This window comes from Salvelinus namaycush, chromosome 31 (genome assembly GCF_016432855.1).
Source record: "Salvelinus namaycush isolate Seneca chromosome 31, SaNama_1.0, whole genome shotgun sequence".
NCBI lineage: Eukaryota > Metazoa > Chordata > Actinopteri > Salmoniformes > Salmonidae > Salvelinus > Salvelinus namaycush.
In genome coordinates, this window is record NC_052337.1 from 10,311,764 (window position 1) to 10,333,849 (window position 22,086).

Consider the following 22,086-nt stretch of genomic DNA (forward strand, 5'->3'; position numbering starts at 1 on the left):
CACAGTTTCGTTCGCTCTGACTCCGGTCCCTGTCGCCAGTCCCTCGTCTCGTAAGTCCTGCTTCCCTGCCCTGGACCCCCGCTCTAATGCTTCCTTGGATTCTGCCCCGGACCTGTTTACCATGCCCCTGCTTCCTTTGCCCCAGCCGCAGCCTCAGTTCCTGGTTCCCTGCTACTCGCCAGAGCTCCCCCTGGCCTGCCCCCCCCCATCACTTTTCAATAAATACCTTGGTTACCTTATCACTGTCTCCTCGTCTGAGTCTGCACTTGGGTTCACCTGCTCCACCCTGCGTAACAGAATTACGTTAAATCTGATTATTGGTGCACACTCATGTATGTGTCTGGAAGATGCCACAACCACAATTTATTGTGATGTCTTTCAACATGTGCATTTAATCAGAATGACAATATATCATCATACATTGTTGACTTCATAACAAAAATTGGATGTGTCAACAAAATCAATATTTTGCTGATGCAGAAACCGACTGGGACCCAGGCTAATAGAGAACTGTGTTTTTTAAATAGTGTATGACAAATACATGTGGATAACATAAACATGTCTTATTTTATTTATTTAACCTTAATAAAAAATAAAACATGTCAATGGATGTAAGATGAAGTTAAACTGATCTAAATTTCAGTTTTTTTACCCAAGGTCTTTACTCAAGGTTGTATTGGTGTTGGGTAAATGGGGTATATCTGCAGCTAGGGCATTTGATCCCAGTATATGATGTCATCTAATGACCACTGGGGGACAGTATAGACCAATCTGACATACCGGCACTTGAATCGAGTTCATGACGAGTAACTGAACTAAACTTTTTGCTATTGAACGTGACTCATACAATGAGTTGGCAATTCTGATTATACTAACAGTATATGAAAGTGTAGTTTTATTGTCTTTAAACAAAAATATTTAAAAAGTTCATTTTTCAGATACAGGGTATAAGAGAAGCATCTGAGAAAACAATGTATTATACAGTATATGCAGTCATATGTCATCATATGCACATGTTGGCCTTTGGTAAAAAACTATTATTCTACAGGTAGCATATGAATCATGTTGCCTGCAGATGGCAGACCTTGTTAAGTCTAATCACCTTAATGAATTAAGTGTTGTCAGAGATGGAAGAGGAAGCGAGACACCCCACTCACTTTTTTTTTCTGGTTCAATGAAAGTCAATAAACTAAGTAGACCAGACCCAGCTGCTATTGCATTTGTGTTTTTTCTCTCCAATGGTACACGGACTGAGTGAACTATCTTCATTTCGCCACCATCTTTGGTATTGCCATACATTTCACACATTTCTTCATTAACTCAGCTGAATAATTGCTGCAGCCAATTTGGGTTACAAGCTATACTCAATGGTACAACTGCAGTGGTCTCTGCCTGGTCTTCAACTGTTTCCCCAGCCCCCCTATGCGTTGTAGGCATACTCATAGGCTGATGTTAATTTATGGTTTTACTGCTGCTCCTGTTGCTGTTGCCTATGAGCTGTAGCCTAAACTAAAGAGATTCTCCACTCCATATTTGCTCAATGTTAGTTAATGGCTAAAGAGCAGGAAAGGCGGGCACTCCATTTGGCCTCACTTTCATTTCCTCCCCTGTTGCTATGGGCACTAGTACGAGTATGACCTTGTATACACGAGTGCAGTAACAAGTTAGTGGAGAACAGCAAGATATCTGTTTTCAGTATGGTTGGGGGTTGGAGGCTCCAAGACTGGTCACTTATGGTGGACCTTATGGAAGGCCAAGCAGAGCAATAGAAAGTGCAACATGCACTACCCATGCATATTTAGTGTTTTGGATTGCATACTCATCCAGCTACCCATGGAAATAAACTGTTCCATACAGATTAATTCTTATGTCATTACTTATTAATTAGGCTACCATTTTACCATGCAATAGGCTACTGTAACAAAACAACCGATTTTGAGAACAGTTTTAACATTTTCAAAAGACTATTGTCTCTTCAGAAGGCAGTGATAAGGGAACCTATTATATTCAATACTATTATACTCTTCTATTCTATTCTATGTACATGGCAAACAGACTCCCATTCACCACAACCTCACCTGTGTATGAAAAGGGTTCAATGAAGTTGCGTCATTTCTCCCATCTCATCTAGGTCTGTGGACACGTGACGGTGTTATTGTGGCTCTCGCCGTGAACGGTGAACGGGCGAGGAGAGACCTGCCTCTTCATGGATAGAGGAGGGGCTGGACCGTCGCGCGGGGTGGAGGAGAGGACGGATACAACGAAGGCTGGCAGCGGTGCTTTGGAAAACCCACTTCTCCAAAATTAAAGTTTGACTACATTCTTCTTACCGAACGGGAGACTTCACAGAATAGACTCGCTTTTTTTCTCCGTTTTTTTTTTTACCATTGCTTATTGGGGAAATGACTAAACCATCAGACTTTTAGGAGAAAATACATTGGAAACTTTCTACACAGGAAGCAAGGTCTAACTGCAGATTGCGGACGACTCAGGTAATGTCAAAGCGCTTTACGTCTACGCTTGCAAAAATATATCCAGACAATATCGAAATATAGCCTACACGTAGGCGATGTCTCTTTGTCAACATTGATGAAGGGATTCTTGAAAGGGATTCTTGAAAATAAGTCACTATTATCTAACATGTCTAAAAGTTGTTGAGCAGAGCAGAGGATAGAGGTACAAGATGAAGATGCTGAACGAACATTACTTGCTTTCTGCATAGCTTTCTGATGCCACTCAAAATTCAAGCACTTGTATGTCACTTCTCTTTCAATAGGACATTGGCATAGTTCAGCTGACTGCGTCTATAGAAGGATGATGCTGATGATACAATGCCTTATAAATACATAATCACACCTGTATAATGAAGTGTAGACTACTGCTGAGGTTGGGCTCCCTCTCCCTAGAGTCTAGTTCCTCTCAAGGTTTCTTCCATACCTCTGCAGTTATTTGCCACTGACATCCTGAGCTGTTCTTTCTGGGTACTTAGGTCCAACCAGGTTTTTGTTCATCACTTTGTGACGAATGCAATACAATAACAAAAATGTGTCAGTTCCTAATGTATTGTTAGAGAAGGTCATTGGTTCCGTTAGCCTGGATAAGGATCCATGTTTGAGAGTGTAGTGAGAGTGTTTATAAGGCATTGTGTGTATTGTTGATTATCTGAGAGCTGTTTCACTTCCTCGTATGAAATGATATCCTGTTGGTGGCCTGGACTGACCTGGCGTGAGAAGGTTATTTTCCACACTCTCTGGTTCACTGGAGAGGAAAGAGGAGGAGGGGGAGGAGAGGGAGGGGGGCTGGGGGTGATAGATGATAATGATTGTTTTATTTAGATAGGGAAAGGAGGAGTAGAAGAAGGATATGGAAGAGGAAGAGAAGGGAAGGGAGAAGGATGATGAGAGGAAGGAGGATGAGAGGGAGGAGGAGGAGGATGATGATGAGAGTGAAATGTTAGATGATTGTTTGATTTGTGTAGTTGTTCTGTCGGAAAATAGGTACCATATTCTATTGAAACCTGCTCCTTAATAACATAAAATAGATAACGTTTCCACAACCATAAAATCCATCATATTTCCATATCAGCTATCTTATAAAAGGTTGTAAAAAGTGAGCTAATGGAGCACTTATGAGGAAGACAAACAGTTAAGCCGTAGTTTTAATAGGTTATACTGTCTACAAAAATCGAATCAAATCACATTTTATTCATCACATGCTTCGTAAACAACAGGTGGAGACTAAAAGTGAAATGCTTACTTACATTACAGGCCCTGACCAACAATGCAGAGAGAAAGAAAATAGAGAAATAATAGAAAAGTTAAACAATTTATAATACAAGTAATAATAAATGCACAATGAGTAACGATAACTTGGCTATATATACTGAACAAAAATATAAACGCGACATGCAGCAATTTCAAAGATTTTACTTAGTTACAGTACATATAAGGAAATCAGTCAATTTAATTAAATAAATTAGGCCCTAATCTATGGATTTCACATGACTGGGCAGGAGTGCAGCCATTGGTGGGCCTTGGAGGGCATAGGCCCACCCACTTGGCAGCCAGGCCCAGCCAATCAGAACGAGTTTTCCCCCACAAAAGGGCTTTATTACAGACAGAAAAACTCATCAGCACAATCCCGCAGGTGAAGAAGCCGGATGTGGAGGTCCTGGGCTGGCGTGGTTACACTTGGTAACCAGTTGTGAGGTCGGTTGGATGTACTGCCAAATTCTCTGAAACGATGTTGGAGGCAGCTTATGGTAGAGAAATTAACATTAAATTCTCTGGCAACAACTCTGGTGGACATTCCTGCCAATTGCACTCTCCCTCAAAACTTGAGACATCTGTGGCATTTAGTTGTGTGACAAAACTGCACATTTTAGAGTGTCCTTTTATTATTCCCAGCACAAGGTAAACCTGTGTAATGATCATGCTGTTTAATAACCTTCTTGATATGCCACACCTGTCAGGTGAATGGATTATCTTGGCAAAGGAGAAATACTCCCTAACAGGGATGTAAACAAATTAATGCACAACTTTTGAGAGAAATACGCTTTTTTGTGTGTATGGAAAATGAATATGATTTTTTATTTCAGCTCATGAAACATGGGACCAACACTTTATATTGCGTTTATATTTTTGTTCAGTGTACATGTGGTACCAGTACTGAGTCCATGTGCAGGGGTACGAGGCAGATACTATATGTACATAATTAGGAATAAAGTGACAGATAAGAAACAGTAGCAGCAGCGTATGTGATGAGACAAAAAGGTTAGTGCAAAAACGGTCAATGCAGATAGTCCGGGTAGCTATTATGTTAACTATTTAACTAACTATTTAGCAGTCTTATGGCTTGGGGTAGAAGCTATTAGGTTAACTATTTAACTAACTATTTAGCAGCCTTATGGCTTGAGGGTAGAAGCTATTAGTTTCCTAGACTGAGGACTTTTGTTGTGCTTCTCTTGACAGCTGTGTTACATTGCCATCATTCCACCTTGCATCCTTTTCTCAGGGGCCATTAATCATTCTCTAATGCATAACTGAGTATATAGCTGGGTGTTCCTGAGAACAATCTTACAACCACACCTAAGTGGCCAATGTGCCAAAGACAATGAGCTGGTACATTTTCTAATTACCAAATAGTATGGTGAAATCAAGATTTACCTGTTCAGGTGATGTACGGTTGATGTGGGTGATATCATGTGAGAGGAAACAGATCTGTTCACACTTGACCTCTCTGGACCTTCACATTTGAAAATATTTCTGGCACATGACCAGATGTCAAAACTAGTGTTCCTCCTGGTTTTGACGTTTTTGTACTCTACTGTGTGCTGTTCATTGTTCACGTTAGCTAGTCTCCTCAGGGCCAGTCCTAGTGTCTGGTTTGTTACACACATACACACTGAAGAGGTAGAGAGGTCAGGGGTCAGTGTTAGGAGGTCTTTTTCAAGGAGAGTGGAGTGTGTTTCTGTTTGGGACCTATCCTGTGTGTTGTGTAACCCAAAGTCTAAGGCCTAATAGGAAAATAGGCATGCAAATAAAGCAGGGAGTCCCTCTCTGACTCCTATATGCTTTCTCCTCATCATCCCCTTGTGTCTAGACTGAGCGATGCCTCTATAGTGCTGACACCATCTCTCTGTCACTCTGCAGTCATGCAGTATTAACACACACACACTGAGAGTGAAGTCACAGCGGATCAGGTGTAGGCATGTGGCTACAGTTCCACTTACAGCACAGTGGCCTCCATTCCTGCAACCTGCCACCAAATAGAGAGAAACACAGCAAATACTATACCGTGCACAGACAGACTTCACACTAAAGCCTTTTAATTTGAACAAATTATCTCATTCTGGGCAGCTTAAGGTAACATTTTCTAGACACAGACAGATAGATTGGATCACTCTTTACCATGGAGAAAAAAGAGAGAAATAAAAATTGAGGGAGGAATGGAGGGAGGGGGACATGGGATAATATTAAAAGGATAACAGTGTTTCATAGAAGGCTTCATGTTCCGACAGACCAGGATGATGAGAGGATTAGGTTGTTTCTCGCACGTAGAGTAGAGCCTTGTGATTCTGAAGCTCTGACTGCTCAATTAATGAATCAGACTTAGAGAGGAGTTTGGACCCATTCTGGGCTACAGTACATGGCATGCTGATCAGGGTCTCGATGGTTACACTGTGTCGTTAGTCAGATGCATGCAGGGTTGTGGTTACATATTGGTTATTTGCAGTGGTTGGTTTAAAGTCTATGGTTTAAATAATATAATAATATGCATGGCCCTTTTCTTCTTATTGGTTCATCAGATGCTCAGAACATGGAGCTGAACAGAGGAGAAGTACCTCTATATGTAAGTACTGTTCATCCTGCACTTTCGTCTTCCCTCTCTCTGTTTCCCCTCTCTCCGTTTCCCCATCTCTGTTTCCCCTCTTCTGTTTCCCCTCTCTGTGTCCCCTCTCTCAGTGTCCCCTCTCTCTGTTTCCCCTTTCAGTTCCCTTTCTCTCCCTCTGGTTGGTTGTTGACTGTATGGCCTTGTGTTGATGTTGGGCTACAGGTGAAATCTAACCCTGGTGTGTTACACTCCCCTGGGATATAAACCTTTACACACAGCCTGTTCTTCCAGATGGGCCTACTGAGCCCACTAAAAGCCCATGCTTTTATACATATACGTGTGTGTGTGTGTGTGTGTGTGTGTGTGTGTGTGTGTGTGTGTGTGTGTGTGTGTGTGTGTGTGTGTGTGTGTGTGTGTGTGTGTGTGTGTGTGTGTGTGTGTGTGTGTGTGTGTGTGTGTGTGTGTGTGGAGAGAGAGACAGAGAGACAGAGAGTCTGAGCCAGTAGGGCCAGACCTGAGCGTCTATATGCTTATTCCAATACATGTGTTTTCTGTTGTAGGTGAACTCACTCCCTCTTAGTCCCTGTACCTGTCTCTTTCTTTCTCCTCTATCTCACTTCCCCTCCCTCTCCTCCCCTTCTTTTTCTATCTCCCTCTTCTCCTGTGTGGTAGAATCCTGGGTGGGCCAGCCAGCTGGCCAGGTGCTGAAGCGTTGCCAGATTTCTGGTAGAGAGAGAGAGAGAGAGAGAGAGAGAGAGAGAGAGAGAGAGAGAGAGAGAGAGAGAGAGAGAGAGAGAGAGAGAGAGAGAGAGAGAGAGAGAGAGAGAGAGAGAGAGAGAGAGAGAGAGAGAGAGAGAGAGAGAGAGAGAGAGAGAGAGAGAGAGAGAGAGAGAGAGAGAGAGAGAGAGAGAGAGAGAGAGAGAGAGAGAGAGAGAGAGAGAGAGAGAGAGAGAGAGAGAGAGAGAGAGAGAGAGAGAGAGAGAGAGAGAGAGAGAGAGAGAGAGAGAGAGAGAGAGAGAGAGAGAGAGAGAGAGAGAGAGAGAGAGAGAATGCAACACAATGCCCACTTAACCCGGAAGCCAGCCGAACCAATGTCTCGGAGGAAACACTGTACACCTGGCGACTGTGTCAGCATGCAGTGCGACCGGCCCGCCACAGGAGTCACTAGCGCGCAATGAGACAAGGACATCCCTGCCGGCCAAACCCTCCCCTAACCCGGACGACACTGGGCCATTTGTGACATCAATATGTCATGGAAAGAGCACGTTTTGTAAACTCAGTGTAGATTCTATGTATTTCTGACATTGTTTTATGTTTCCTTACACCAGAACCGGAATTGAATAGAGCTGAATTGAAAAGAGTCGTAGTCTAGGAAGGAGGGAGAGGTGGGGAGGGAGGGGTGAGGAGGGAAGAGGAAGGAGGGAGGGGTGAGGAGGGAGGAGGAAGGAGGGAGGGGTGCACTGGCAGAAATATTTATCAAGAACTGCATTCTCATGTTCACCACACAAGTTGATACTATAAAAGTATTTCTGAGCATGCTTTGAGTTTGGAAGCATTACAGAGCACATTGAGAGAGCGAGAGAGAGAGAGAGAGAGAGAGAGAGAGAGAGAGAGAGAGAGAGTAAGGTGGCATAGTTTGTTTTACTATGCCACCAATGTTTCCTTCCTGTTTTTGAGAGCCTGGTTTCCTGAGGTTTGGTCTGTCTATCATGGAACACGTAACATTCATGATTCATATGGCAGTTTTCTCGAGTTCATTATTTGTTCATATTATTAATCTCTGGTTGCAGAACTCTTAAATTCACTAGTGAGCAGCAGTGACATTTTTACAACACTGTTCAGTATAACCTGTTTCTTTGAAAATACTCACAAATTCCCACCTACTCTTAGTAGAGTTTACTAGGTTTGATCATGTTTCAGTTCCGTCCTCTCTGGTATAGTATTAAGATAATGAACCATTAAGGTTGAACATATACTTCTGTTTTACAAGGTGAGGTGTAGTCTCCACCCTAATGTCCTAGCACTGCCGCTGTAGCACCTCTGAATGAGAGCCAGACATCAACACTCTGCTTTGTGGATGTAAGCTGTTCTATATTTCACTGATTTAAAGACTGTTATTATAACTGGCCTGTTAAAGTTTTCTGGTGGAGCAGACCTACACAGTGACAACATAGAGCCTTGCTTTGACTCTCACCACACCAGAAAGTAGTCAGTACAATGGACAGTATTGAATACTAGGTAGATGTTCTCACTGTGTATTTTCCTGTGTCTGGTGATTTGTGGTTTGTTCTGTGTGAAGGTTCAGACTGAGATTTACTGAGTTTGAATGAGATGAAGTGTCTGCATTTTGTGGTGTGTGTGCCTACTCCCGTGCTGCTTGGCCAGGTGTGTGTGTGTAGGTGGGTATGTGTGTGTTTGATACTGTGTGTGTGAGGTGATCTGGCAGTGCTATTGTTGGCTGGCTGTGAGAGATCACCTGGTAGTGGACTGGCAGGCTGCTGGTGTTTTGGGTTAGAGGAGAGGAATGTGAGGCCTTCTCATAGGTCAAAAGCTGTCACAGAGAATTACTTGACAGAAACACGGAAACAGAACATCAATTGTCTTTGCTTCTTTAAAAAGTTCATGATGATTATTTTCTACCACTTTTGAAACAGAGATAAAAGGAATACATTTTGGTGTGTATGTGTGTGTGTCAGGTGCCACTATGCTTTGATAGAGGGGGTAAAAACTGTTGGTTGAGGCAGTCCTAAGCCTCGGTATCAATCTACTGTACATACAGTTGTGGTTAATGATTACTGTAACCTTTTAGTGTGTCAGATAATGAAGGCAATGTGTTAGCCATGCCGGGTTTACCAACCTGGGAATAACAGGAACATCTCACCATGTTTTTCCTTTATCACTGGATGATTAGCAGCTCAAGGTACAACAATAGAGGACCCTTGGATGCAAGCAAATATGATAAAACACATTAGGTCTACCACATAATGTGTTTGGCTACATTATCTAGTAGTCCCACTAATACAGACCTAATCTGCTGCACCAACCATTCAGTGCAATAGGGAGGACGTTTCTAGACTTCAATTTAGACATGATTGTAACTTGAACTTTTGTGTATCATTCTTCACACATTCATGTCTGTAGGTTTGCACAACAATTCAGGTTACTGCTGCACATTATGTAAGAACGAATCCATGGCCATAAATCCCGAGAATCTGTGAGAAATGGTTATGATGCCATGAGAGTTTTAGTCAGTCAGTTTGACGTTTACATTAATGTGTCATTAGTGTGCTAGATTTGTTCAGAGGAATGTGGCTCAGGCAGCTCTGCTGATGGGCTGTGTACTGTAACGTTGCTCTGTTCCGATGCTCAGACACCCACAGTCCCCCACCATGAAGGCCTGATGGATTCACATTATAGAATGTACAGTACATCAAGGTTCCTTTTGCATTGTCATGTGTCTACTTCATCGTTCTGGAATGATATCATGACGTTTGAATATTTTAAATATTTTCACCCATCATTATTTCAAAGGACACAGTACATTTTCCCACCTCTAAAATGTATTTTTCCCACGCTTGATTGATTGTCTTTGAGTAATCTTGAGATGCTTTGTGTGTAGGCTACTCATACAAGCATATTGTACATGTATATGTCCTGGAAGTTGGTATGGTACTTAAAATGGCAGAGTTAAAGATATAAATAAAAATATGAATGACATTTGGCAGAAGCTTTTATCCAACTTACAGTCATGTGCGCATACATTTTACGCATGGGTGGTTCCAGACGGAATCGAACTCACGACTCTTGGCGAAGCGCTATGCTCTACCAACTGATTTACACAGGACCAAGTTCTATGTTGGAAAAAGCCGAGTTCTAAGCACTGTGGCCTCAGATGGTCTTTGATCAAAGCTGTTCCATGAAGTCATTAGTTTAAAAAAAAAGGCCATTCAGATCAGTCCTGTTCTGATTCTATAAGAGGATTACAACCTGCTCGTCCACTTCAGATCATCTACACACTTCAAAGGGATCAGTAGAACACAGCTCCACCAGTTGTTCTTGTACATTATTCAAAGACTGTAGAAATTAGACTAGGCGGGAGTGTGCTTGTGTGTGCTTGTGTGCACTTGTGTGTTGTGTGTGTGTAGTGTGTGTAGTTGAGTCTTGCCAGCATATCAGATGCCGCTTCTGTTTTTCGTATCATTCTTGTTTTGAGGCTACTTGGCTACCTCATGTATTCAGGTCAACTGTTGTTGAGCTTTACGCTTGTTGTTGTTGTTGCTGCAGTAGGCTAGATCAGGGCTGGCTTCCTACTGTAGACGTCACCTGTGTGTGTGTGTGCGTGTGGTCACTCAGGAGGGAGATGGTTCCTGGTCTCCTAGAACCCATGGATGTGTTGGTGTGACCTTGCTGCTGTTGTTTTCATCACCATCATGAGAGCATGGTGAAGATTCAAGCCAAGTTAGTTAGAAGTCAGGTTGGTTAAGGGCTTTGTTTTGCCTCCAAAAAATAGGCTATACGAGGAAGACTGCAACAGAAAAACAATCTTCATTCAGCATTTACCCTTAAGCTTCGACTTGGGTGTAAATTAACAGCTTCTATGCCCAAGCCATAAGACTGCTAAATAGTTAGTTAAATAGTTAACTTAATAGCTACCCGGACTATCTGCATTGACCGTTTTTGCATGAACTCTTTTTACTCATCACATACGCTGCTACTGTCTATTATCTATCCTGTTGCCTAGTCACTTTACCCCTACCTACATGTACATATCTACCTCAATTACCTTGTACCCCTGCACATTGACTTTGTACTGGTACCACGTATATATAGCCAAGTTATCATTACTCATTGTGTATTTATTCCTATTGTTATTATTTTTCTATTGTTTTTCTCTCTGCATTGTTGGTCAGGGCCTACAAGTAGCATTTTACTGTTAGTCTACACCTGTTGTTTACCAAGCATGTAACAAATAACATGGGATTTGATTTGATTAGAGCTATCTTCAGTATGAAGTGACCATTTTGGGGGGGTTCATTCCCCACCATCTTCGTTTTCCATAATGATCCCATTTGGGACCAGGCCTAAACCCTCGCACCTTCCAGGGAGTGGAGGTGAGTTCACCGGTAATAATTCAGTGTCACTCGATCCGACTGTGTCACAGCGTCACAGCTTAATGATGTGGCAGGCCTGGAAGGCTGGAGCAGAGCAAAGGCCATGGATCAACGCTGTGACGTCAGTCTGCCACCCTTTCACACACACAAACACACACACACACACACACACACACACACACACACACACACACACACACACACACACACACACACACACACACACACACACACACACACACACACACACACACACACACACACACACACACACACACACTCTCTCTCTCTCTCTCTCTCACACACTCTCTCTCTCTCTCTCTCTCGCTCTCTCACACACACACACACACACACACACACACACACACACACACACACACACACACACACACACACACACACACACACACACACACACACACACCCTCTGTGAATCCGGTCTTATCAAACTAAATGAGAAAGAAGGGTTATCTTGTTCTTATCAGTTGCAGGTCAATACACTGGTTTTCTACCTCTCAAGCACTCCTTCATATTGCCTTCCTCTTTCTTGTTCCCATTCAATAGATGTAGTGTTGGGTGGTTATGCTGAAGTGGTTAGTGTCTATCTTACTGTTGATAACATACACTACATGACCAAAAATACAGTACCAGTCAAAAGTTTGGACACACCTACTCATTCCGGGGTTTTTCATAATTTTTTACTATTTTCTACATTGTAGAATAATAGTGAAGACATCAAAACTATGAAATAACACATGGAATCATGTAGTAACCAAATAATTTTGCCTTGATGACAGCTTTGCACAAGCTTCATGAGGTAGTCACCTGTAATGCATTTCAATTAACAGGTGTGCCTTGTTAAAAGTTAATTTGTGGAATTTCTTTGATCCAATCAGTTGTGTTGTGACAAGGTAGGGGTGGTATACAGAAGATAGCCCTATTTGGTAAAATACCAAGCCCATATTATGGCAAGAACAGCTCAAATAAGCAAAGAGAAATGAAAGTCCATCATTACTTTAAGACATGAAGGTCAGGCAATGCGGAACATTTCAAGAACTTTTACATTTTCTTCAAGTGCAGTCGCAAAAACCCTCAAATGCCTCAAAGGACCGTCACAGGAAATGAAGACGTAGAGTTACCTCTGCTGCAGACGATAAGTTCATTAGAGTTACCAGCCTCAGAAATTTCAGCCCAAATAAATGCTTCAAAACGGGCCATTCTACTGCCATTGTTTGCCTATAGCGATGGCATGGCTGTGTGCTCGATTTTATACACCTGTCAGCAACCGGTATGTCTGAAATAGCCGAATGCACTAATTTGAAGAGGTGTCCACATACTTTTTTTTATTTTTTTTTTATTTTTATTTTTTTAAATTTTATCCCCTTTTCTCCCCAATTTTCGTGGTATCCAATCGCTAGTAATTACTATCTTGTCTCATCGCTACAACTCCCGTATGGGCTCGGGAGAGACGAAGGTCGAAAGCCATGCGTCCTCCGAAGCACAACCCAACCAAGCCGCACTGCTTCTTTAACACAGCGCGCCTCCAACCCGGAAGCCAGCCGCACCAATGTGTCGGAGGAAACACCGTGCACCTGGCCCCCTTGGTTAGCACGCACTGCGCCCGGCCCGCCACAGGAGTCGCTGGAGCGCGATGAGACAAGGATATCCCTACCGGCCAAACCCACCCTAACCCGGACGACGCTAGCCCAATTGTGCGTCGCCCCACGGACCTCCCGGTCGCGGCCGGCTGCGACAGAGCCTGGGCGCGAACCCAGAGACTCTGGTGGCGCAGTTAGCACTGCGATGCAGTGCCCTAGACCACTGCGCCACCCGGGAGGCCCGTGTCCACATACTTTTGTGTATATATTGTGTAAGTGGATAATATATCAGATTTTGATTTGATGACTAACGTCTGTGTTTTGTTTTCTTGTCCGCTGTCATTTGTGCTTGTGGTAGTTCCCATTTTATGGTGGAGTTCATTGTGATTCCTCTTTCATAGACAGATTATTACTCAAGGAAAACAGCCATTCTGAAATATTAAAGTGTGGTTGCCTTGGTGTTCTTATTGGTCCATGACATTTTTATTGTTCATGGGTCATTGTCCTTGGTTCAATAGCCTGTATCTGGCGGCCAGTGAGCAGTGAAATAGCTCTGACCTTATAGCCAGCCAGGCCTATGTTGTTGTTCTTCACAATGCTGTGTGTTCTGTGGGAAAGTATTGTCAAAGATCACCAAAGCTCAGTGTATAACTCCTAGACAGATTAGGGCTGGTCTCTGTGACATGTTGATGTCCGTCTGTCCGTCCTCAACTTTTCCACTGACTATGCAGCCGTGTGATTGGGCGTCTTTCATGTGGGTATCAGGTTACAGCTGTAATTTGTATCCCACCCTTCTCGTCTTCAGAGAGAGGCCTCCACCTCCACCGATACTAATTATGGAAGGAAACAAAATCCTCCACGTGAAGGAGGGCGAGAGAGCGAGGAAGGAGGAAGAGAGAGGAGAGAGAGAGTGTCACGCCCTGGCCTTAGTTTTCTTTGTTTTCTTTATTATTTTAGTTAGGTCAGGGTGTGACATGGGTAATTTATGTGGGTTTTGTAGTGTCTAGGGTGGTTGTAAGGTTTAGGGGGTTTATTTAGAGTAGTTGGGTTTATGTTTAGTATAGTTGTCTAGCTGTGTCTATGGTTGAGTGTAGGTGTTTAGGAAAGTCTATGGTTGCCTGAATTGGGTCTCAATTAGAGACAGCTGGTTATTGTTGTCTCTGATTGGGAGCCATATTTAAGGTAACCATAGGCTTTAGCTGTTTGTGGGGAATTGTCTATGTTGAACGTTTGTAGCCTGTGTGTGTGCACTACGTTTATAGCTTCACGGTCGTTTGTTGTTTTTGTATGGTTTGTAATAGTGTTTCGTTTCATGTTCATCTTCGTAGAAAAAATAAAAGAAGATGGCTTATTTTCCACATGCTGCGTTTTGGTCCGTCTCTCCTCCACACGATCGTGACAGAGAGTTTGATAAAAAGAGCAAGATGGGTAGAGTGAGAGAGGGGTGAGAAAGTGAGAGATGGAGATAGTGTGTGAAAAATGAGGGTGAAAGACAGAAGAATCAATCAACAGAGATTTGTCAAGAGAGGGGGAGAGTTAAGGATGAAGAAGAGAGAAAGCGAGGGATAACTTGTCTTTGTGTTATAGCTGAAGAGGCAGTTTGCTCTGCTGGGTGAAATATGGGTGGAGGAGTGGAGCATTCCCACAGTCACAAAGATGGAAGAGGGGTGTATCTCTCTCTACCTCTCTCTCTCACTCTCTCTATTCCTCTCTTCCTCCATCATTAGCTCTGAAGGGCCTCTCAGAATCCAGGAAATGGAGAAAACGTCTGAAAACGAGTGAAAATAATCAAAAGGCTTTAGCGTGAGGAAGAGTATAAAAAACCTTTCAGACACACATTTTCTCAACAAGCAAGAGAAAGTGTTTTATCCTTTTGCTTGAATTCTCCAGCATTGCATTATTATGGCTGTTCAGCGAGGGGAGGTGGTAGTAAGTAGGTTATGAATGGTGGCCTTGATGAACAGTCACAGGAATGTGTTGAATGTGTTGTCCATCTTCTTCTCCTTTACTTTGTTCTTCTCTCTTGTTAGAAAACCAATGAATGATTTCACATAGTTAAACCCTGTTTCCCTCTCTCTCTTTCTCTCTAGGGCCAGGTGGAGGTCCGTGCTGTGTTACAGGTTCCAGATCTGGACAGGGAACCAGAACAGACAGAGTTCTACGTGGTTCTAGAAGGTTCCAGACTAGCCCATGTTACTGTAGTTAAGAGAGCGGAGGATGGAGAGTCTCTTTGCTTCACAGTTCCTGGTGAGTCCCACCGTTTATAGTGTCCACTGGTCCCAGATCAGTCTAACTGTCTCACACAGAGCTACTGACTGAGGTTGGAACAGAACCCTTAGTTTGATACAGGGTCACTAACTTCCAGTTATCATTAGTTCCTCTTCTGCTCTTTTAAGTTCAGGTCAACATAACAGAGATTGTAATAAATCAGTAGATAGCAGCAGTTTGCCTAACCTAATAAAGACCATCCATGTTGCTGCGTCACAAGCTTCAATAGAAATCATGTTTAGGAGCAGAAAACTGTTATTGCTGCACAGTGTCCATATTAGTAGTGTGTCAATGTCAGAAGGACTTGTGTCAGTCTCATCGGGAGTTGGCACTTATTGTCATATTTGATCCTCAGTCATCTGTTCGTCTCCTCTCCTCCACAGGTCACGACCTCCAAGAGACCGCCTCTGTCACAGTGTATCGTCACACAGAGGGCGGAGCCAAGCCTTGTGGAGGCAGGGCCTCCCTGAGGTACGTCTGGGATTTGCCACAGGAAGTGGCCGAGTACCTGCTAGCCAACAGCGACTGTCTGAGTCCCCAGAGCCACCTGGAGGTTCTGAGGAGGGTCTCAGCAGCTCCAGGGGAGGGTGACATGGAGTGTGACATGAGCGCTGGTCCAGGAAAGGAGCACTCTCTGGGACAGACAGACCAGGAGGAGGAGGGGGTTAGAGGTGGGAGACCCAGACCTGATCCACAGATAGAGTGTCATCTCAGGGAGATGGATGAGAGGATAACCCAGGCCGTGGCCAACCTGAACTACCCTCTGGAGTGGAGCGGCAAGGCCAGCCAACCTAGAGAAGGTAACCAACCATACTACTTGGGCTTTTTACATAGGGCTTTTCCAGTGCTGCTGTGGAATAGCCCTATGACTAGTGTAGTGGGGTACGTGAGTTGTGTGTTGTGGTTGGTAGGGAATCTGACCCTAAACAGCTTGTTTTGGAGCAGTTCCATCAAGTGTACTGTACTAGCTTTCCCAGATGATTTCCGATACCTTAGAACTTGAGACATTCTGTACACATTTCTACTTAGCCTATAGACCTATGTCATATAGATTATAATTAGAAACAGGCAAGGAAGATATGACCCGAGACAGTTATCCATGATCAGAAAGAATAATCATCAATGTGTTATTTTCTACAATTAAAACAACGATTGATGATAGTTACTGTGTAGGCTTACCTAGCCTGTGCCGGATGTTCCGGTTTTCAGGGGAAATGGGAAGTGAGCCTGTGATCTGCTTTTTCTTCTTCTCGTCAAGACCAGTTTTCGGGGATCTAGTTTATTTTACGCCTGCTATGTTAGGTTAACAGACACTTTAAAGGAAACCTATTCAGATGATTTACAATACTTTACAGTCATTACATTTCAGGTTTTTTTCTGGGTCAAAAAGGGGCTTAGGTGGTGGGTGGCAGGGGGCATGGCAATGGGCACTACGTAATTTCCCCCATCTTGGCGGTGTAGAGAAATGTTTGCATTATTAAGCCAATTTCCTATCAAGGCACAAGGTGAGACCCAGATGCAGACACAGGAGGCAGATGGTTGGAGTCTTACAATGTTTAATAATCCAAAGGGGTAGGCAAGAGAATGGTCGTGGACAGGCAAAAAGGTCAAAACCAGATCAGAGTCCAGGAGGTACAGAGTGACAGTCAGGCGCGTGGTCAAGGCAGGCAGAATGGTCAGGCAGGCGGGTACAGAGTCCAGAAACAGGCAAGTGTCAAAACCGGGAGGACTAGAAAAAGGAGAATAGCAAAATGAGTATGGGAAAAACACACTGGTTGACTTGACTAAACATACAAGACAAACTGGCTCAGAGAGACAGGAAACACAGGGATAAATACACTGGGGGGAAAGCGACACCTGGAGGGGGTGGAGACAATCACAGGAACAGGTAAAACGGATCAGGGCATGACATTTCCTGCAATTCTACAATTCCGAGAGAAAATGTTGGTTTTAAATTTAATTCCCTTCAATTCTATGCATTTCACCATGGCTAATGCTGTGTTTTTGCTTAAATAACAAAATCAATACTGCTATATTAATTGTTTGGAGAATTATCAATAAATTCATTGTTTGGAGAATTTTCAATTCTCCCTGACTGTCTAAATTTTATTTTGGTGATTGTTAGTTGTCAAAGATGATATTATAACAAAAATATGCCACTATCTTTTTCTACATACTTCATATCTGGTTTTAGTCATTTACATTTATACAAAGTGTTATTCCATCCCAAAAATGTTTATAATGTATATACATACATATATATAAACTTTACCCGGCCCGCCCAAGGATCTCAATGGCAGAAAATCCCTGCATTTCAGATAGTGACATGTACTGTATTCTGTCGGTAGCTAATGTGAACCAATGGAATGTGTAGAAATTAGGTAAACCGATGCTGGCACTAAGTGTCACGCCCTGACCTTAGAGAGCTTTTTATGTCTCTATTTTGGTTTGGTCAGGGTGTGATTTGGGTGGGCATTCTATGTTCATTTTTCTATGTTTTGGTATTTCTTTGTTTTGGCCGGGTATGGTTCTCAATCAGGGACAGCTGTCTATCGTTGTCTCGGATTGGGAACCATACTTAGGTAGCATTTTCCCACCTGTGTTTTGTGGGTAGTTATTTTCTGTTTAGTGTTTTCTGCACCTGACAGGACTGTTTCGGTTTCGTTTCTCACTTGGTTGTTTTGTTCTTGTGTTCAGTGTGAATAAATATCATGAACACTTACCACGCTGCGCTTTGGTCTGATCCTTCCTCATGCAATGATGACCGTTACAGAACTACCCACCACAGCGGACCCAGCAGCGTGGTATGGAGGAGCAGAGGGTTCAGGATTTGTGGACTTGGGAGGAGATACTAGACGGAAAGGGACCCTGGAGACAGGCTGGGGAATATCGCCGTCCGAAAAAGAGGAACTGTAGGCAGCTAAAGCTGAGAGGCGGCGATATGAGGCAAGTCAGCGAAGCAGGCATGAGAGGCAGCCCCAAACATTTTTTTGGGGGGGGCACACGGGGAGATTGGCGGAGTCAGGCTATAGACCTGAGCCAACTCCCCGTGCTTACCGGAAGCAGCGTGGTACTGGTCAGGCACCGTGTTATGCGGTAAAGCGCACGGTGTCTCCAGTGCGCGCTCATAGCCCGGTGCGCTATATGCCAGCCCTTCGCAAGTGCCATGCGAGAGTGGGCATCCAGCCAGGGCAGATTGTGGCAGCTCAGTGCGCTTGGTCTCCGGTGCGCCGTTTCGGCCCAGGGTATCCTGCGCCGGCTCTGCGCACTGTGTCTCCGGTGCGCTGGGACTGTTCAGTGCGTCCATTGCCTGCGCTCCGCCCGTGCCGGGCTAAAGTGGGCATTCAGCCAAGTGGAGAGGTGCAAGTGGTAAGCACTAGATCTCCAGTGCTCCCCCACAGCCCGGTTCGACCTGTGCCTGAACTCTGGAGGGGCCGGGCTAAAGTGGGCATTCAGCCTGGAGGAGTGGTGCCAAGGCTGCGCACCAGAGCTCCAGTGCTCCCCCACAGCCCAGTTCATCCTGTGCCTCCTTTAGGGACCAGGCCTCCTGTAGGTCTCCCCAGCCTGGTGGGCCCTGTGGCAGCCCCACGCACCAGGCTGTCTCTGCATCTCCTCCCTCCAGCGATGCCCTCCAGTCCGGAGCCTCCAGCGACGCCCTCCAGTCCGGAGCCTCCAACAAGGGTGCCCAGTCCGGAGCCTCCAACAAGGGTGCCCAGTCCGGGGCCCGCAACGAGGGTTCCCAGTCCGGGGCCCGCAACGAGGGTGCCCAGTCCGGGGCCCGCAACGAGGGTGCCCAGTCCGGGGCCCGCTACGAGGGTCCCCAGTCCGGGGTTGGCGGCGAGGGTCCCCGCACTAGAGGCGCCATCAAAGTGGGCCAAGCCAGAGGTGGAGCGGGGTCTACGTCCCGCACCAGAGCCGCCACCGTGGAGAAATGCCCACCCAGACCCTCCCCTATAGGTTCAGATTTTGCGGCCGGAGTCCGCACCTTTGGGGGGGGGGGGGGGTACTGTCACGCCCTGACCTTAGAGAGCTTTTTATGTCTCTATTCTGGTTTGGTCAGGGTGTGATTTGGGTGGGCATTCTATGTTAATTTTTCTATGTTTTGGTATTTCTTTGTTTTGGCCGGGTATGGTTCTCAATCAGGGACAGCTGTCTATTGTTGTCTCTGATTGGGAACCATACTTAGGTAGCATTTTCCCACCTGTGTTTTGTGGGTAGTTATTTTCTGTTTAGTGTTGGTTGCACCTTGCAGAACTGTTTCGGCTATTCTTTTTGTTATTTTGTATTCAGTGTTCAGTCAGTTAAGCGAATAAAGATGAACACGTACCCTGCTGCATTTTGGTCTGACGATTCCTCTTCTTCTTCCGATGAATGCCGTGACATTTATTCGGAAGATAACAGCTCTATAAGTATCTCCAAGATGGCGTAGTAGTGCATACGTGGTTTGTTGTCCTCTCGTTTACTTTTTGTATTTTCGCCTTTTTTGTATATATTCCAATTTATTTTTCAATCTCTTTTTCCATTTTAAAATTAAATATACCTTCCGGTAACCCGCCTCACTCAATGTGACACGGATCCGCTATTTTTTTAGACCCTATATCCAAAACTTTCATCAGAAGATAGCCAGCTAATTAACTAAGTTACTAGCTATTTAGTCATTGTTAGCCACTGCTAGTGGCCTTTACCCTCTGCTCAGGCACCAGCTGTTTTTTTAGCCTGGATAATACCTGCCAGCCTCGAACTGTTTTCTCCACTACAACGCCAGATTCCTGCCGTAAACCCTGGACCATTGATCATCACAGCTAGCTAGCTGCCACTGAGTGACCCAGCCCCGAAGCTAGCCCTGAGCCAGGCGCATCTCCCGGCTAGCAAACTAAATTACCACAACCACAATACCTCTTTCGCCATCTGGCCCGTTCCCTTCGTCGACACGGCGGCCCGCCGTACCACCACGTCTGGTCCGCAGACGTAATTCCATCAGCTGTGCCTTCAACCGGCCTTTGCCGGACGACTGAGCAGACGCTTCTACTTACCCCGGACTGCTAACTTTAAACGCTGTTTCTCCCGCGTGCTAGCGTAGTAACGACTACCTAGCGGCTTCCCTGTTTTATCTATTGCTGTACACTGGACCTATGATCACTTCGCTACGTAGCTGATGCCTGCTGGACTGTTCATTTATCACGGTACTCCACTTTGTTTACCTTTGTTTATCTGTCGGCCCTAGCCCCGAACTCAGGCCCTGTGTGTAGTTAACCGACCCTCTCTGCCCATTCATCGCCATTTTACCTGTTGTTGTTGACTTAGCTGATTAGATGTTGTTGTCTTACCTGTTCTTGACTTAGCTAGCTCTCCCAATCAACACCTGTGATTGCTTTATTCCTCGATTTATGTCTCTCTCAAATGTCAATATGCCTTGTATACTGTTTAGGATAATTATCATTGTTTTAGTTTACTGCGGAGCCCCTAGTCCCACTGTACATGCCTTAGATACCTTCTTTGTCCCACCTCCCACACATGCGGTGACCTCACCCAGTATAACCAGCATGTCCAGAGATGCAAGCTTTCTTATCATCACTCAGTGCCTGGGCTTACCTCCACTGTACCCGCACCCCACCATACCCCTGTCTGCACATTATGCCCTGAATCTATTCTACCACGCCCAGAAATCTGCTCCTTTTATTCTCTGTCCCCAACGCACTAGACAACCAGTTTTGCTAGCCTTTATCCGTACCCTCATCCTACTCCTCCTCTGTTCCTTTGGTGATGTGGAGGCTAACCCAGGCCCTACGTGTCCCCAGGCACTCTCATTTGTTGACTTCTGTAATCGAAAAAGCCTTGGTTTCATGCATGTTAACATCAGAAGCCTCCTCCCTAAGTTTGTTATTAAAGTGGCTGGAGTTGAGTCAGTATGTTGGCAGCAGCCACTAAATGTTAGTAGTGGCTGTTTAACAGTCTGATGGCCTTGAGATAGAAGCTGTTTTTCAGTCTCTCGGTCCCTGCTTTGATGCACCTGTACTGACCTCGCCTTCTGGATGATAGCGGGGGGAACAGGCAGTGGCTCGGGTGGTTGTTGTCCTTGATGATCTTTATGGCCTTCCTGTGACATCGGGTGGTGTAGGTGTCCTGGAGGGCAGGTAGTTTGCCCCCGATGATGCGTTGTGCAGACCTCACTACCCTCTGGAGAGCCTTACGGTTGTGGGCGGAGCAGTTGCCGTACCAGGCGGTGATACAGCCCGACAGGATGCTCTCGATTGTGCATCTGTAGAAGTTTGTGTGCTTTTGGTGACAAGCCGATTTTCTTCAGCCTCCTGAGGTTGAAGAGGTGCTGCTGCGCCTTCTTCACAACGCTGTCTGTGTGGGTGGACCAATTCAGTTTGTCCGTGATGTGTACGCCGAGGAACTTAAAACGTACTACCCTCTCCACTACTGTCCCGTCGATGTGGATAGGGGGGTGCTCCCTCTGCTGTTTCCTGAAGTCCACAGTCATCTCCTTTGTTTTGTTGACGTTGAGTGTGAGGTTATTTTCCTGACACCACACTCCGAGGGCCCTCACCTCCTCCCTGTAGGCCGTCTCGTCGTTGTTGGTAATCAAGCCTACCACTGTAGTGTCGTCCGCAAACTTGATGATTGAGTTGGAGGCGTGCATGGCCACGCGTGCGTCAGAAAACAAACTTGATGATTGAGTTGGAGGCGTGCATGGCCACGCGTGCGTCAGAAAACAAACTTGATGATTGAGTTGGAGGCGTGCATGGCCACGCGTGCGTCAGAAAACAAAC

At 44.9% G+C, this 22,086-nt stretch overlaps 1 protein-coding gene across 1 annotated transcript in view; it reads left to right on the forward strand.

Annotated features, from left to right (window-relative positions):
- The first annotated feature begins 2,256 nt into the window (after positions 1 to 2,256).
- Positions 2,257 to 22,086, forward strand: part of LOC120026197 (rho guanine nucleotide exchange factor 28-like) — an 86,450-nt gene continuing 66,620 nt past the window's right edge. The window contains exons 1-4 of the mRNA XM_038971022.1: positions 2,257 to 2,492; positions 6,308 to 6,351; positions 15,133 to 15,289; positions 15,694 to 16,110. Coding sequence (XP_038826950.1) covers positions 6,319 to 6,351; positions 15,133 to 15,289; positions 15,694 to 16,110 — 607 coding nt within the window. The 5' untranslated portion in view covers positions 2,257 to 2,492; positions 6,308 to 6,318. The remainder of the gene's footprint in view (positions 2,493 to 6,307; positions 6,352 to 15,132; positions 15,290 to 15,693; positions 16,111 to 22,086) is intronic.